Genomic DNA, 17186 nt, shown 5'->3' with positions numbered 1-17186 from the left:
GACCCAGCTTTCTTTCCCAATTCGCTTTGGCACTCCTTCCACTCTTGCATTCAAGGCACTAGGTAATTCCAGAGGGTTGGGCTGGAGTAGGATTAGAGGTATGTGTTCCTGGGCCACATTTGTACTCTCCACTAACCAAGAGAACCAAATGTATAGGGGCCCCTAAAGAGTCTTACCTTCCAGTGCAAAACTGAGGGGCCTATATGTGCAAGATTGCTGAGCTAGCTTGGGAAGGGACCAGAGACCTTGGAATTTTGAAAGTGCCTGTCTCTTGGGTGACTCCTGAAGTCTGCAAATACAGCAGCCTCAGGTTTGACAAAGGGAGCTCTTGGCATCTGGAACTCAAATAATTCTTTATTTCACCACCTGCAAGCAAAAAAATCGCCGGCCAATTACAGGGAATTTTCATCCCTGCACTGTGGCCTCTGTGGAGCTCAGTTTCCTCATGGCTGCAAGCTTAATTTGTGTATAGCGTTCTTACTGCACTTGGCAGTGCCCAGCTTTGTGGACCCATGTGGTCTTGACTCAGGTCCCAGGGTTGATGTCCCCCACCTGGAGAACACTGTCCTGAGAGGCACCTTGATCTGTACACCAACAGGTCTGTCCCATGGGACAGGTGGGCAGCCACGCTGAGAGCTCCTGCCCACCTTTACATGGTGTGAAGCACTTCTCCGGGTGCTTCTGGCGTGGAGATATCTTTCAGTGAAGTGAGCTTTCCCACTATCTCTCCGCAAATTTCCCATCTCTCAGAAGCTGAGGGAGAAAGCAGCAGAGAGACTAACAGTCAAGTGAAAGGAAGAGGCAAGAAAACCACAGGGCCTGTGACTCCAGCCACATCTGTGGTCATTAACTGAAGAGGCAGTACACCAAAAGTATCTAGAAAGAAGAGGTAGAGGACACTCAGGCTGGAAAAAGGAGATGGGACAAGAGAAGACAGGATGCTGATGGGAAAACAGGAAACACCTGAGAGCACAGCAGCAGGGATGGGACACACCAATACTTGGGCGCTCTCCCACGTGTGGGGTCTGAGAGGTTCCCCCTGCACCTACATCTCAGAGGGGGAGAAGGACGGACAGAGAACAGGCAAAGAGCTGACAGGGGAAGCAGGTGTAGGGGTGCAGCGAGAGGCCAGGTGAAGTGCTACCAACAGAGATGGAGAAAGGTAATATGCCACGCTGTCTTTCCACAGAACTCCATCTGCGAGTTGTCCCACCCATCCCTATGGCACTATGAAAGTGCTTATCAAGCCCACTCCGGAGAAGACTCTCAGCAAGTCTTTCTCAACTGAGACACAAAAAGCCCTGGCTTTTCCTGTCCTGCTTGCCCAGCAAAGATGAGGGCAGTGCCCGCCTTGGCCTCAGTGGCAGCGGCAGCTGTAGCTGCGGCGGCGCGAGCACGTGTGTGGGCCCGCTGGTGTTGCGACAGGGAGCGGCTGTGGCTGAAACACTTGCCACACTCCGCACATTCCGCCGGCCGCTCGCCCAGGTGCGTTTTGCGGTGCAGTGCCAGCTTGGAGCCCACACTGAAGGCTTTGCCACACTCAGGGCACTTGTGGGGCTTGTGGCCGGCATGGTTGCGCCGGTGCACGTTGAGGTTGGACACGCACGTGAAGTGCTTGCCGCACAACTCACAGCGGTAGGGCTTCTCGCCTGTGTGTGTGCGCCTGTGCTTTGTGAGGTCCGAGCGGTCGCTGAAGCAGCGGCCACACTCGGTACAGGGGAAGGGCCTCTCGCCTGTGTGGATGCGCTGGTGCACCACAAGGTCGGAGCGCTGCCCGAAGCCCTTGCCACACGTGGCGCATGCGTGTGGCCGCTCTCCCTGGTGGCTGCGCCGATGGCGCAGCAGCGTGGAGCTCTCACTGAAGCGGCGCCCGCAGTCGCTGCAGGCGTAGGGCTTCTCGCCCGTGTGCGTGCGCTGATGGCGCACCAGGGTGGCGCTCTCCAAGAAGCCCTTGCCGCACTCTGGGCATTTGAAAGGTTTCTCACCCGAGTGCGTCTGCAGGTGTCGCGTTAGTGTGGAGCTCTTGCCAAAGCTCTTGCCACACATACTACATTGGTGTGCGTCCGAAGTGCCTGGCTGCCGAAGTGTGGAGTCACCAGGGCTCCTGGCCGTGTGGACACGCAAATGGCTCCGAAGTCCCGCACCGCTGCGGAAGGCCCGCGGGCACTGAGTGCATTGATGGAGCGTGTCAGCGGGCACGGCCGGTGTCCCCCACGGGTGTGCCCGTGCCTGGTGGAAGCGCAGTGCGCTCTGGCGGAAGGCACGAGGGCACAGCGGACAGCGGCGGGGCAGCTCAGGAGGGTGCCAGTGGCGCCTGTGCAGCAGCAGAGCCGGGAGGTGTGGGAAGCAGCGGCCGCAAGCTCGGCAGCGGCAGGAGCGGCTGCGCCGCCTGTGCGCGCTCTGGTGTAGGTCAAGGCGGCCGCTGTGATGGAAGCTCTGGCCACACTCATTGCAGATGTAGAGCGTCTGGCCCGCATGAGCACGTCGGTGCGCACGGAGGTCTGCGGCCTGTGCGCAGCGCTCGCCGCACTCTAGACAGCGGAAGCGGCTGTCGCCACCATGGGCGCGCTCATGCCGCAGCAGCACCGAACTGTAGCGGAAGCTCTTTCCACACTCACTGCACCCATAAGGCCTGCCGGCTGCTGCCTCTGAGGCAGCAGCGAGCATGATGAGGGCCAGGCCGGGCGCCCTCAGGGTGCAGCGTGCCACTCACACTCTGGAGTCCACCTCCTCCAGCTGAGAGTTATTTTCAGTTTTCTTAAGGCCTAGAAAGGGAACGGTAGCAGAGGGAAGAGAGGGAGGCCCGGAAAACTGGTCCGCGGATTCCGGGGTTCCTTCTCTCACAGCAGGTGCTGTGGCTGTTTCAGAGGTGGGCTGCAGCTAGGTTTACCATGTACTGTGAGCCCTGCAGGGAGAAGGTCACTGTGAGCCCCAGCAACATCTATGACAGCTACACCTTGGGGAATGGAGGGGCAAGCACAGGCTCCCTGTTTTCTGTACCTTCCCCAGCTAGACCATCTCTGGAGTTCCATTCTCCAAGAGGAGGCAAAGCCATGGGAGTCCTAGAAATATGGGGGGGGAGGGGTCCTTGTGCCACCAGGAAGGGCAGTAGGGACTCAAGAGGGGAGCTTTCCTCCAGTACACTGTTCGGGAGGGAAGGAAGAGTGTCCAGCTTGTTTTATGACCTTAGCCCAGGGACCTAGGCCTGGAGATGCACTAGGGAACGACCAAGGAGGGATGGGAAATGAGAAGTCCCCTGGGCCTAAACCACATCAACACCTTCCTCTGAAGACCCAGGGTTTCCTGAGTAACCAGTGTGAACCCAGCCAGGCCTGGGTTGGAAGCGGTGAAGCATAAACCTATCCAGCAGCAGCCTGGGCAAAAGGCTCAGGAACGGCTGGGATCTGGGCAAGGGAAGGTATCTGAGAAAACCCAAAGTATTGCTCCTTGGCTTTGGACAGCACCTGATACACAATCATACCACATCAGTACACAGTCTCAAAGTTCTGTGGCCTAGCCTTGAGAAAGCAACTCAGGACCCAGGAAAGGGGTAAAAGGAAGCATGGATAATTCACAAAGAATATTATCAAAAGTTGATGGCATTATCAAAGAAGTGATCTTCCCATTTCTAGGGAAGGCTGGGGAGAAGGAAGGGACATCCTTTCTAATTCTCAGGGCATTCAAGTTGTTTGCAAACATTCTGCAGACTTTCCTCATTGCCCCAGCTCCAGGGATCTGAGAACCTGCAGTAGCAAAGAAGCCCCTTTATGGGGATGGAATCTGCTCTGCCGTTTTATCTCAAGTGGTATCCCTGAATCCTTCTGACAAGTTGGTCCAGGTGGCTCTCTGTGAGCAGGGTCAGCATTTGTGCACAGAACCTCCTGTGCCCTTTATTTAGAGCACAAATTGGGCTGCTCTCCTCACCTGACTGGCCTCACCACTGACTGTTCCCCTCAAGACCCATGGATCTGTCCCCAGTTCAGTTCAGTGGGACACGGGAGACAGGTATAGTCACTATGCCATGTCACCCAACAGATCAGTGAGAGTAAGCAAACAAAATAGTCATCAGTCACTTTCTTATTAGCAGATGGAAACTCAAATACCCAGAGCTGTGGTTAAAACACCCCATAGATGGGGTCCTCATCTTTTGGACGCAAATAGGGTCAATTGAAAAAAGCCTTTAAAACTACAGACCTGCAGGGGTGGGCTCTGAAGCTTCTGTTCCCCTCCTTCTTGGGAAGGAGTGGTGGATATAGCATGTTCTCTCCCTGTGCCTCTGGAGCAGGATGTGCTGTGCCCTGCAGGAAGGATAAAATAAGAGGGACAATGTGAATTTAAACTGAGCAAAGGGGACAGATGCAGGTAGAAGAGAAAGAAGGAAACATTTCTTGGAAGAGAGTATTTTTAAAATGGATATTTTCAAATATAAAAAACTAACAAGAATAGTACCACAAATCACTCACTCACCTTCAGCATCTATTTACATTTTGCTATTTTGTTTCATCTATGACACTCCCCCCACCCTACCCCAGCCCATACACTATTTTTTTTTGGGGGGGGTGTCTGGAGTATTTTAAATCCTAGACATCTTATTCAAAGAGGATGAGTTTTAAACAAAATCTGCAAGCAGGGGCAAGAGCCCCTCTGCAGACCTGAGAGCAGACTTTAGAGGGAGTTTCTTGGTTCTTCCAGAGACAGTTTTCAGCCCAGGCACTTGCTTGGGCTGCTAATTATAGCTGGTCAAATTCAGAAGAATGTTCGCCCTTGTGTGAATACAACCTTCTCTCAAGGGTCAGTGGTTGATCCCAAATGGCAAAGAGAGCAATGCTTATGTCCTAGTGAGTATTCCCCCTCACCTGAGTGTCTCTGGAGACCCTGGCACCTCTCAGGCCAAGTTTCTGGGATTACACCCTCTGCCAGGCTACTGCCTTCAAGGGCACATGCCCAAGGAAGGAAAGACAAATGCACAAATGAAAACACACACACATAAATGACATATAAACAAAGATACCATTTTGCCCCATCACAGACATGGAATAAGAGACCCTGGTCAAGGGTGCGGGTTTTGTGCTTGAGTGCCAGGGTGTATCCTTCAAGTCCCTCTTCTGTACCTCACCCCATGCTGGAGCTTGCCCTGGAAGGAAAGGGTCTATGCTTGGGAAGAAATCTGAAAGAAAAAAAAAATATTACTGTGCCAAAAGAAGAACAATTTCTAGACTGTCCTAACCATCATTTTCCTGATTGAGTTCTGAAGTTGCTATACCACCAAATTTCTTTGATTTTTGGAAAAAAATAAGTACAAGGGAGGCTTCGAAAGAGGGAAGGGGGTAATTACGTGTGAATTGATGAAAAGTCCTAATTGTTCAATACTTTAAAGTATTTTAGTACCTTTCAAGTATTTAATACTTACAAACTTATACATAATTAATTAAAGACAATTACTAAGAAGATAAGCTAATGGCAAAAATTAATATTCACAATAAATGTTTCGTATACCATGAAACTTTTTTCTTAATAGATATTGCAGGCATTTCATGCCATATCTAACTGTTCACAGGAGTGTTGGACTTAATCAGGATTTAGTACGTTTACTAACAATCTACTGTGAGAGAAATGTAGTTCTTTTTCTTCTGAGTTGTGTTGTTCAGTCAGTATAAAGATTTTCCTCCCTGGTTATCTCTTCTGCCAGGCCAACATTTCTGGGGCAAGTGATCATCTCACAATTCCTCCATCTTGAAGCCAGAGTTGGATAAAACTGGTCTGGGCTGCAGGAGTGGGTCTGAGGGCTGTCTCAGCTGTGCTGTCTGCTACAGTGGCCACAAGCCACATGTGGCAACTGAAACTTGAAATGTGGCTGGTCCAAAGTGAGACGTGCTATAGGTCAAATACACTCCTAACTTCAAAGACTTAGTATGAAAAAAGAATACAAAATATCTCATTAATAATGTTTAATGTTGACTATATATTGAAATAATATTTTATATATATTGGGTTAAATGAAATATAGTTTTAAAATTTATTTCACCTGTTTTTAAGAAAAGTGATGATTACAAATGTGGCTCACATTTCTGTTCTATTAGATAGTGTTTGCCAAATGGCCTTTCCAAACGCTGGAACAATGTACAAAGGGAGGCTGACCCACCTCACAGTCCCTGAAGGGGACTGCATGGGAAGAGGTCACCAACTGCCCTGACCCTTAGTGCCTCGGTAACCAGAAGATAGCCACTCTCCTCATCTCCTAAGATGTGGGGCTCTGGCCATACCCTCCAGAGGGCCCATCTGCTCTTCAGGAAAGTGAATATCCGTACTGCCATCTAGGAGACCTGGTTGGGACTTGGGGTTATAACTCATGCAAAGCCTATCACTGCTGCTCTCCAGTTATTACTAGCATCAATATGGAATGGCTCTCATATGTCTCTGTGTATGTACCCCTTTCATCCTCCCAGTAGTCCTTTGAGGTGGGTACTACTGGTTACCCCTGTGTGACTTGAGGTTACCCTGTGGTGCAAGCTCATCCAGAGCCACAAGGATGGCAGGTGGGTCCAGGGACAGGAAGGGGATGGTAGGCTGGGAGGCCCGTCTCGGGCTCTCCCCGATAGTCCCCAACCCTTCCTGGCCCTGGCCAGCTGGCAGCAGTGCAGCAGGAAGCCCCTGGCGGCCCCAGGGACCACCATGGGACCGGGGCTCACTCTGTGTACTCTGCGGTGGATTCCTTTGCGGTCCTGGTAGAGGAAAGGAAACGGTCAGCCTAAGAAGTGGTTTGGGGAGCAGTAGCTGCATTCGGGAGAGAAGATTCTTCTGCTGGCCTCTCTATATATACTTAACCCCCACCCTGGTCCCAGTCCTAAAGTCTGTTGCCCAGCCCTAATGACAATGTAGTCTCCAGGACTCTGAGACACCCCTAGAGGCTGCTGAAATTTACATCCATCTAGAAGCAAATAACCCACTTCTCACTGTTGGGAGGAGGAGGGGGGAGGAACTGGATGGATGGAATCGTTTCCCTGACCCTCTGGAGCCTGCTTTGGGGCCTTTCCACTTGTAGTTCTTTCTACCTGAAAGCCCTTTCTCCTCCTTCATTCAGGGCTCTGCTCCAATAATCCCTCCTCAGAGAAGCCCTACTGAGCACCTTCACTCCTCCAAAACAGTGATTCCCAATCTACTCTGGAAAGGTTTCGGTCTCTTTTCTAGGTGAGCATGGGGTATGAAATCCAGAGCACCAGAATGGCCAGTCCTCACTTCCCTTTTTCCCATAACAGAAACAAGGTCCAGTACTTTAAAAGACATTGCCCCTTCCGGCTTCGGATCCAGTCTGACATGTTCAAGGAGTTGGTGGAAACAGGAATGACAGCTCCCTCCCCATTCCAAGTACCCAAGCCCGATCATGATCCAAACAGATTCTTTTGCAAGGTTTTTTCACAAAGATTTTCCTGTGAAATCTGGGAAGTGTGGAGAATGTATGTATGTTAACAGGGAGAGAACATAGTAGGATAGATTATTCTCTATGTTCCTTTCACACATGGGCAAGACTACAGACCAGAAGAGCCAGAGGAGCCCAGAACTGGGATAAGGAAGGGACTATATGGTACTTTTGCACTCTTCCTATAGGCCTAGCAAGAAGTTGGGCACACATAAGGCATCTAATACTTTTTTTAAATGATGTATTAATCTGGAATACAATTCTTTCAAACGTTAGGTTCCTGGAGGAGAGGGCGTCTCTCTAGTCATCTTATCCTCCACAGCCCTATCCACTGCATATACTGCAAATACTCTGGCTTGGTTTACTAAGTCCTTAACTGCAACCTGTGTAGGAGACCGGAGAGGCAAGTGTCCAAATTCTGGGTCTTCCATTACCAGCTGTGTGACCTTGGACAGGGGACCTGGGGTGTCTAACACTCCTGCCTGAGAAAACTCAGTGAAGGAAGCTGCGATCATGTTTCCTATGAAAAGAGGGAAGGTGTTAAGTCTGAGAACTGCAGTTGCCGAGTTTTTAGGATTTACTCTCCCCAGGTAAATTTTATGGAACCCTGAAAAAGAGGTCTGACTCTTACCACCTAAGCATCCTAAACGTTCTGCAAGACCTTTTTTAAGTCTTTTCCCCCCGACCCACCCCCCAAAAGAACACTACTTAACAGGATTAGAGCAGTGTGGGGCTTTCGTAGACCCTCCCCACACACCGGCAGCTTCGAGAGTAAGTAGTGACATTGGTTACTCATTTTAAGACTTGGTGCCTAGTACTTAACGGGAGCTGAGCACAACTATTCGAGGAATGAGGAACGCCCCACAGGAGCAGGTCGCCTTCCCTGGCCCTCCCGCAGCGCAGCCAATCCCGGGTGCATCAGTCAGTTTTCGTCACGAGTTACTGGTCAGATTCTCCTTGCACGAAACTTCCCACCCCGGGCCCACCCCAGCTCTTCACACTTGGCGCCAGCCCACGCGAAGGGCAAGACAGGGCACCAAAAACGTAGTGGAGAGTAGGGAGCGTTTAACATCGACCGAGCCCAGAGGCTGCCGCTGCCCTTTTAAACTGACTCAGCCTGGCGATGTCCGCATCGTGGGGCCGCCAGCCACGAAGGTCACCAAGGGAGGACTGGCGAGGACATACGGAGGGCAAGGCCTGGGAGGAGCAGGCCGCGAGGCAGCGGCGGGCGTGCGCCGGCCAATCGCTTGCTCCGCTGCGGCGCCGCGTCACTCGTTGCCGGGGCGTCGTTCTCGACGGCTGCAAACCCTAGTCGCCCGGAGCGGAGGGAAGAAGCCGGGCGCAAGTTGGGGACCACTGCCCGGCGCTAACCCTCCCTCCCGGCCCTTCGGTCCCCTCACCGGTCGCCGACTGGATCCTCGGACACCGCGCGGCTCGCACTCAGCTGGCTCGCCGACCCCAGCCTGCCGCACTGCGGGACTGGGGCGGGGAAAGGAGGGAAGGAGCTGGCGGAGCGCGGGGCCGCCGAGTGGGGGGAGCTGGGAGGCGCCTCGGGATTGGGGGTCACGCTCCAGCCCCGCTCTCCCGGTTTAGCCAGTGGTGTGCCTCATGAGGGCCGCGTCACCGGTTGCTGGGAGGACTAGGAGACGTAAGAAGGCTCCACTAAAGGTTCAGCCTCGCCTGCCCAAGCTAGAATTCCCAGTAAGGGGTCGGAGCTAAAAGGCGGAGCCTAGGGAGACTCCGGTCCCGCCTCCCTCCCTTGTCAAGGCCCCGCCTTCTTCCCAGGCTTAACCAGTCTCTGCCTCCTCCTTTGTCCACGTCCCCTCCCCGGGTCTCTTCCACCCCAATCAGAGGAAAAGGCGCTGACCCACGTGCACCGCCTCAGCATCCAGTGGCTGGGTCCAAATGCCCTGTATGGCCTTCCTGCAGCTCACAGGCGCCCGCTGGGTCGCCAAAGGGGGTCCCCGCGGGTGCTACAGCCGGGGATACGGGTGCCCGGCGCTGTGTGGCCTTGGGGGCCACCCGCCCGAACAGTCCCGGCAGTAAGTTAGTGACTTCTTACATTGAGACTAGACTTCATACCTATTACCTTAATCCTCGCCACAGCTCTGCCAAGGAGGCACCCACAAATTAATGACCTTTCCAGGGTCGCACTGCCAGGGTTGGGGGTACTCCTGGCCTGCTTGCCAATTGTCTCTACAAGATCTTACTGGCTGAGCTCTCTGTGCAATGTCTTGTTCCACTGAGATGTGCTGTTAGTGTTGGTTTCCGGAAACGCTTTGGGGAATGTGACTATCCCCTCTTCAGGGCTGCCTATCAGACTCTGGATGATGGCTCTCAGGACCATTGTTTACCATTTCTAATCTTCCTTTCAAGGTCACTTAGTACCACACATCCTGCCACTCATCCAGAGCTTCGACCCCTCTTCTCTGCTCAGGGGTTCCCTAAATCAGTGTACACTTAGATCCCTCAGACCTTCCCCTTGCTTTTTTATAAACTAAACAAACCCATGCATAAGCACACATATTAAGAAATGGAATATTTCCAGAACCCCAGAAAACCCTTTGGCCCACTTCTTGTCTCTACTCCCACAGAAAGGGTAACCATAATCCTGACACCATAAATTAGTTTGGGCTAATTTATAGTTTTGACTTTATATACACGGAATCATACTATATGTACTCTTTTTGAGTCTGATACTTTTGCTTAACTTTACATATGTAAGGTTTATTCGTATTGTTGAGTGTGGTTGTAGTTAGTTCATTTTTGTTGCTGTATAGTATTCCATTGTGTGACTATACCATACTTTACCTGTTTTACTGAATAAATACAGCTGATGGACATTTGGGTTGTTTCTAGTTTGGGGCTTGTATTAGTTTCCTAGGGCTGTTGTAACGAAGTACTACAAACTGAGTGACTTAAGCAACAGAAGTTTATTTTCTCACAGTTCTGGAGTCTAGAAGTCTGAGCTCAAGTGTCAGCAGGGTTGGTTCTTTTGGAAGGATATGAGGAAGAATCTAATCGATGCCTCTCCTCCTAGCTTGTGGTGGTTTTGGAATGCAATTGAACTCTGCTTTGAAATCCACACATTCTTAACAGTTTAGTCAAATGCCATCTCCATAAACCTGGAGATGCCTATGCTAGAATGTGCTTTTCTCCCCCATAGTTTAAGGGAGGGGCTTTGCCCTACTCATAAACAATGCCCTGAAGCATGAGCACAGTACCTGCTCATCACAGATACTCAATGAATGTCTGCTGATCCATGTATAGCATCATGGTGTAAGGAGTACAAGTCTGGCAGCAGGAGGCAAGTAAGTGGAAAACAGACACAGGATGCAGGCCTAGGGTGATGACAGCCTGAACCAGAAAGGAATGGAGGTGGGAGATGTAGGTACATTTTAAGGTAGCATTGTGTAGAGCAGTGGTCCCCAACCTTTTTGGCACCAGGGAACTGTTTCGTGGAAGACAGTTTTTCCACAGACCAGGGTGGGGGGTGGGGGACAGTTTTGGGGTGATTAAAGAGCATTACATTTATTGTGCACATTATTTCTATTATTATTACATTGTAATATATAATGAAATAATTATACAACTCACCATAATGCAGAATCAGTGGGAGCCCTGAGCTTGTTTTCCTGCAACTAGATGGTCCCATCTGGGGGCAATGGGACACAGTGACACCCGAAGTGTGTTGCTTATGTCCAGCCTACTCCGTAATCTCATTTTGGTCGCTGTCACTGCAGAAAACCCTGCTTCACAAAGATAGGATGCTGGAAATGGAATCAGGCTTTTCAGTGCTTTTGTGGCAATCTCAGGATATTCGGCCTTGACTTTAATCCAGAATGTATGGAGATTTGAAGTTGTCTCAAACATACTTTTAAGGGCACTGTCACTTGCGATCTCAAGCAGTTTATCCTCTTCTAGCATGAAGTTGATTCACCTGGCTTATTCACAAATGGGTCGAGGATCCATTCCTTCCCAGTTCGGGGATCTTTTGTGGTTGGGAAGTAATGCACAAACTCTTCTGAAAGCTGAGATAGGTGATCATGCACCAGCTGGGAGAAAGAAGGCCCTGACTCAGTCTCTTTCAAAAATCTCTGCTGATGTTTAAATGTCAAAAATCCCAATGTTCACTCATTGCCCCCTTAATTCCAGTTTGGCTTTGAATGCAGCCACTTTATCTGCTGACTTGAACACAGTTGTCGTTCTCCCCTGAAGTGACAGATTGAGTTCACTGAGCAGGTTGAATATGTCACACAAGTAAGCAAGTTTTGCAACCCATTCTGTGTCACTGAAATGTGCTGCCAGTGGTGACTGTTTTTCTAAAAATCTCTGGAGCAGCTCTCATAACTCAAAAACTCTGGCCAGTGATCTACCTTTAGAAGCCATCTCACTTCTCTGTATAAGAGAAGACGTGTGTGCTCTGCGTCCATCTCCTCACAGAGCTACATGAAGAGATGTGAGTTAAGGGCATGTACTTTAATGTGGTTGATGATTTTAATCACATCCTGAAAAACGTTAAGTCCAGGTGACATTTTTCAGCTAGCCAGCATTTTTCTATGGATGACACAGTGTGTAGACTCACATTCAGAAGCAAACTCTTTGACCCAGGTAGTGAAACCAGAAAGCCATCCAGTCATGGCAGCTGCTCCGTCCGTGCATATACCAACACAAAATGACCAATTCAGTTTTCCTGATATGTAATCATTCAAAGACTTGAATAGTTCTGCAGCTGTGGTGTTGGCTAGCAACAAAAGTGCACATAACATATCCTGATGCACATCCTCCTGAAAAATACATTGCACAAAAACAAGCATTATTGCCTTGTTGTCAACATCAGTAGACCTGTCAACCTGGATTGGGTACCACGGTGACTCATTACCCCTAACAATTGTGCCTCAATATCTTCTGCTACTTCATCAATTCGTCTAGTTATGGTGCTAGCCAAAAGAGGAACACGTGCCACCTTTCGAACTGCAGGGTCTCCTAAAAGTTCACAACAAATGTCCTTAGCAGCAGGCAGGATCAACTCTTCACCGATAGTAAAAGACTTCTCAGCTTTAGCAATGCAGTTAGCCACTAAGAATGATGCTCTCAGTGTAAACACATTTGATGAAGTGGTGGCCTTCAATAATTGCTTCTGTTCTTCGTGTTCACATTTTTTTCTCTTGAAAAACCCCAAAGGCTTGTCTTTTAATGCAGGGTGCTTGGTCTTCATGTGGCAAAGCAGTTTTGAAGGTTTCATGGCTTCGCTGCATAGCCAGTCGCCACATATTATACAAAGCGGGCTTGGAGAATGTGAATCACCTGTTGCAATGAACCCATAATTTAAGTAGGACTCCTGGTATTTTCTTTTAAATGCAGCTTTCTTTTTGTTGGCGTCTTAGAGTCTTCTGCTGTCCCATCATTGGGTCTTTCCCCCTTTTCAAAGAAGCTCTCCAGCGACATTTGTTTTTTACTCATTTTGGCTAGGGTTAGCTTGTGGGCTTACCAAAACATGACTGAGACAAGTGTGGGAAAGAGGCGCAGATGGAAGTGGTAAATAAAATAATGGGCGGGCCATGCGTGGACTGAAATGTGTCCTATTCTGACTTAAAGTCTGCCAGCAGATGCAGCTGTACAATTGAAGTACATCAACTCACTTGCCACTATAAAGCCTGCCACCAGATGCAGCTTAATTGTCACTTGCCACTCACTGATAGGGTTTTGATATGAGTCTGCAAGCAATTGACTTATTGTGGTCTCTGTGCAGTCAAACCTCTGTTAATGATAATCTATATTTGCAGCCATCCCCCAGCGCTAGCATCACTCCCTCAGCTCCACCTCAGATCATCAGGCATTAGATTCTCATAAGGAGCACGCAACTTATATCCCTCACATGCGCAGTTCACAGAAGGGTTCGCGGTCCTATAAAAATCTAATGCTACCGCTGATCTGACAGAAGGCGGAGCTCAGGTGGTAATGCAAGCGATGGCGAGCGGCTGTAAATACAGATGAAGCTTTGCTTGCTTGCCTGCCACTCACCTCCTGCCATTTGGCCCAGTTCCTAACAGGCACGGACCAGTACTGGTCCGTGGCCCGGGGTTTGGGGACCACTGGTGTAAAGGATGACTGGTTGAGGATAATTCCAAAGCTTTTCAAGCCAGATGAATGGACTAATTAGGATATTTCTGGACTCACTGTTCGGTATTGATGTCATGCATTTAAGTGACATTGGCCAGTCCCAGAGGAGTGACTAGGATGGTGATAGATACATCACATAACTGAATGGGCTGAGAATATTTAACCTGGAAAAGAGAAATTTGTACATGATGACTGTACACAAGGTTTGACACACATGTGAAAGAGGGCTCGATTACAGAACTTTCTTTTGTGTAGCTATGGAGGGGAGAACTCAAACCATGAAGAGAAAATACAGGAAGGTGTATTTTTGTTTCTTATGGGAGTCATTATAGAGGGGAATGATAATTGGAACAGTAATAATGAGTGTAGTGAGAGAAAGTTAGAAGGTCAAGAGTAAAGTTATGGGCATATTTGACAACTTGAAAATATTGGATCCCAATGGTTGTCTTTCTCCACAAATCTACATCAATAAATAACTCCCAACATGGTTCCATAAATATTCAAGATATTTATGGAGGGCCTACTATATGCCAGGTAGTGTTCCAGGCATCGGCGAATACAGCTATGAACTGCCATATGAATTTCCCTAAAATAAGCTCTGGCTGTGTCGTACTCCTGCTCAAAAACTGTCAAAGGTTTTTATTAACCACTAAATGAAGTTTACTCTCCTGATACGATATTAAGTCCCTTTTTCACCTGTTCCAACCTGCCTTTCCAGTCTGTTCTCTCCAACTCTCCACTAAACTGGATCAAGTTATTTAACCTCTAGTTCCTTAATTGTAAAATGGAGGTACAATATACCTCAGTTTGTTGTCATGAGGATCAAATGAATAGATATAAACTGCTCAGAACAGTGCCTGTACAAGATAAGCACTGCATAAGTGTTTGCTTTTTTTATTGTCAAATGACATGAGCAAGTCAGGGAAAATAATTTACTTCTGGAAAACCCAGTAGATTTAACAAGGGTAGAAATAATTCTGGCATTTGAGTAAAGGCTGTCCCTTTTATCAACCTTTATTGGTAGACTCTATTTCTGGGAGCAGCAAGTATTCAATCAGATTTTTTTAAAAACAGCTTTACTGAGGTATAATTGACATACAAAATTTCAGATATTGAAATGTAAAGTTTGAAAACTTCTGACAAACGTATACACAAATCAAATCTTCCTAACAATCAAGATAGAAAATACATCCCACAAGTTTCTGTGTGCTACTTTGTAATCTCTCCTACCACTCCCCTAGGCAACTACTGATCTGCTTTCTATCACTATACACTAGTCAACTAATATGTTTAATGAGCAACTGATGGTGGTATTTATTAAATATTTGACTGATAGTAGGAAAAAACCCATAAAAGGTAGTTTCTACTGGTAGAAAAAAACAAACTAATAAAGGTAGCTTTTAAACATGAAGATAACAGAGTTTTTGTATGAAGAAATTAAGTTACTAATAAAAGAGATGAGTTGTGATGCTACCTAGTAATTGGTGATGTTACTAACATCTTTATATGGCTTTCATATTTTTATATTTCATTCATTCGTCAACAGGGGTTGGTTGGTTGTTTATTTGTGTCAGGGACTGGAAGGCGGTACACTTGTGGTGGGGAGAACATTGATATTGTGCTGTCCAATATATTAGTCACCAGCCATGTATGGCTATCTTAACTTAAAATTTTAGTTCCTCAGTAGCACTAGCCACATTTTAAGCTCTCAAGCACCCCTCACATGGCTAGTGGCTACCATATTGAACAGTGTGGTTACAGAAATCAGCATCATTGCTCAAAGTTCTATTCTACAGAGCTAATTTAGAAGATTCTTGAGGTATATTATCTACAGGGGAGGTGAGGAAGGTCTAAGCTGAAGCAATGGCAATGAAATGGAGAGGAGAGATCTCTCTGAGATACTTAATGTGATGCAGAGTGAAGACAGGGGGATTCATTTAGGATGTCTTCTAGGTTTCTCATTGGAGTAAATAGGTTGATGATTAGAACCATTCACCAACAAAGTAAATATAGAAGCAGCAGCAGGATTTGGGAAAAGGGGATGAAATCAGATTTGTACACAATGAGTGAGAGGCAGCCATGGACTGGCCAGTGGTCTGAGAAGCTTCTGGATCTCAGAATGTGATCTGTGGGGATTCTGGGTAGAGACAGAGGTCCAAGGAACGAGCAGTAGCCATGGGTAGGAGTCAGAGCCATGCACTTGGTAGAGGGCTTTCAGAGAAATTAGGCTGCATGAGGTAAGAGGCTAGCATCAGGGCCTGGGAAGCACTGACATTTAGGGCAGGGTTTTCAAACTGTGAGTGGCTCATGAAATCAACAGAATAGGTCTCCACCAGCATTAAAAATAATAGTATAGCAAATATTAATACGGTTTGCATAGAGTAAAGATCTTTTCCTGAAACTTCTGTTATGAATATATTTACATACATATATGTATACTAGGTTGCAAGGTAAAACATATTTCTGAGTTGTGATTAGTTTGAATATCGCCAATTTATAAAATGAGCACCACAGACTATAAGTTACATGCTGCTAGTTCCTGGCATGTAGCAGACACTCAGTAAACACACTGTATGAAGGAATTAACCAACAGGTCAGAGAAGTAAGAGGAAACCCAGGACAAGGGTGACTCAGAAGCTAACCTCTTGCTACCTGAAACATTATCCAAACTCAGCAGAAAAACCGCTGGGGATATTACAGTCTATACATGATGAGATCACTTTTGCTCTTGGTGAGTGAGAGTTAACCCTGGGGGAGGCCAGTGGAGACATCAGGGAGGCTACTGAACCTCAGGATGTGATCTAGGAGCAGTCTGGGCATTACATGTATTTAAGATGTTTTCCCACCAAATGCAACAGATATGTGACAACTTGAAGCTCATGCCTGCTAAGGAATGAATGCACAGGCAAAAGACGCTGTGGGACAAAATATAAGGATAATAGATATTGTAGTAGTGCTGAACAGGAAAGGTTTAGAAAATTCAGGTTAGGGTACACAGAAGATGGTAGGTTAAATAGAACCATTACAGTGAAACTCCAGTTTTGCAAAATTAATGAGACTGGTAGATAACAAATAAGTAGTTTCTGATTTCTGTATGTAATTTTCATGGTTTTTGTACGGCACCTTAATAACAAAAAGGAATGTGATATGTCTGAGGCATCATTATCCATCAGATCTGTCTACTTAGAACTGTTAGGGTCTCGCTGATTCACTGGAGAAAAATCACTTCTGGAATTTAAAAAATAAAATTTCCAATTTTGTTGAAAAACATCTTTTAAATCATAATATATTAAACATCTTTTAAATCATAATATATTAAAAAATATATTTGGCTCTACTTCTTTAAAAAATTTGTTTTTTTTCCCTGATGTGGTTATTCATGGGGCAAGGGGATGTAGGGAGGAGTTCCAAAGGGAAGAAGGAAAAATTCAGTCCATTTGACTTGTTCACCTCAGAGGAAGTTAGGTCTTTTGCAAAAATAAAACATCCATCCTGAAGCCTTCCCCTTAGGCCTCTCCTGGCGACACTCAGAAGTGATGACTTTAGGTCAGGTCCTTTCATTGATACACAAAGCCATGTAAACAAACTCCTCCTCCTCGCGGGCTTTTGAGCAGCGTGCACGAGAGCACTGAGTTCAGACTAACGA

At 47.5% G+C, this 17186-nt stretch overlaps 1 protein-coding gene across 4 annotated transcripts; it reads right to left on the bottom strand.

The window, feature by feature from the left end:
- Positions 1-334: 334 nt before the first annotated feature.
- On the bottom strand, positions 335-9025 carry ZNF672 (zinc finger protein 672). 4 transcript variants are annotated; one of them, XM_067732441.1, is made up of 5 exons: positions 8818-9020; positions 5722-5906; positions 5012-5167; positions 4195-4298; positions 335-2905 (listed from the first exon to the last, which is right to left on the bottom strand). In XM_067732441.1, exon 5 carries the CDS (start codon positions 2665-2667, stop codon positions 1267-1269), a length of 1401 nt encoding a protein of 466 aa, XP_067588542.1. In that variant the 5' UTR covers positions 2668-2905; positions 4195-4298; positions 5012-5167; positions 5722-5906; positions 8818-9020; the 3' UTR covers positions 335-1266. The 4 variants fall into 4 exon arrangements, with proteins under 4 accessions (XP_067588542.1, XP_067588543.1, XP_067588541.1 ...); XM_067732442.1 differs by lacking the exons at positions 5012-5167; positions 5722-5906 and adding an exon at positions 4857-4928 and having other exon boundaries at positions 8818-9025; XM_067732440.1 differs by lacking the exon at positions 5722-5906 and having other exon boundaries at positions 4857-5167; positions 8818-9012.
- Between the last annotated feature and the right edge of the window lie 8161 nt (positions 9026-17186).

This window comes from Pseudorca crassidens, chromosome 3, assembly GCF_039906515.1.
Source record: "Pseudorca crassidens isolate mPseCra1 chromosome 3, mPseCra1.hap1, whole genome shotgun sequence".
Lineage (NCBI taxonomy): Eukaryota > Metazoa > Chordata > Mammalia > Artiodactyla > Delphinidae > Pseudorca > Pseudorca crassidens.
Note: the sequence above shows the minus strand (reverse complement) of the source record. Positions and strands in the feature narration are given on the sequence as shown.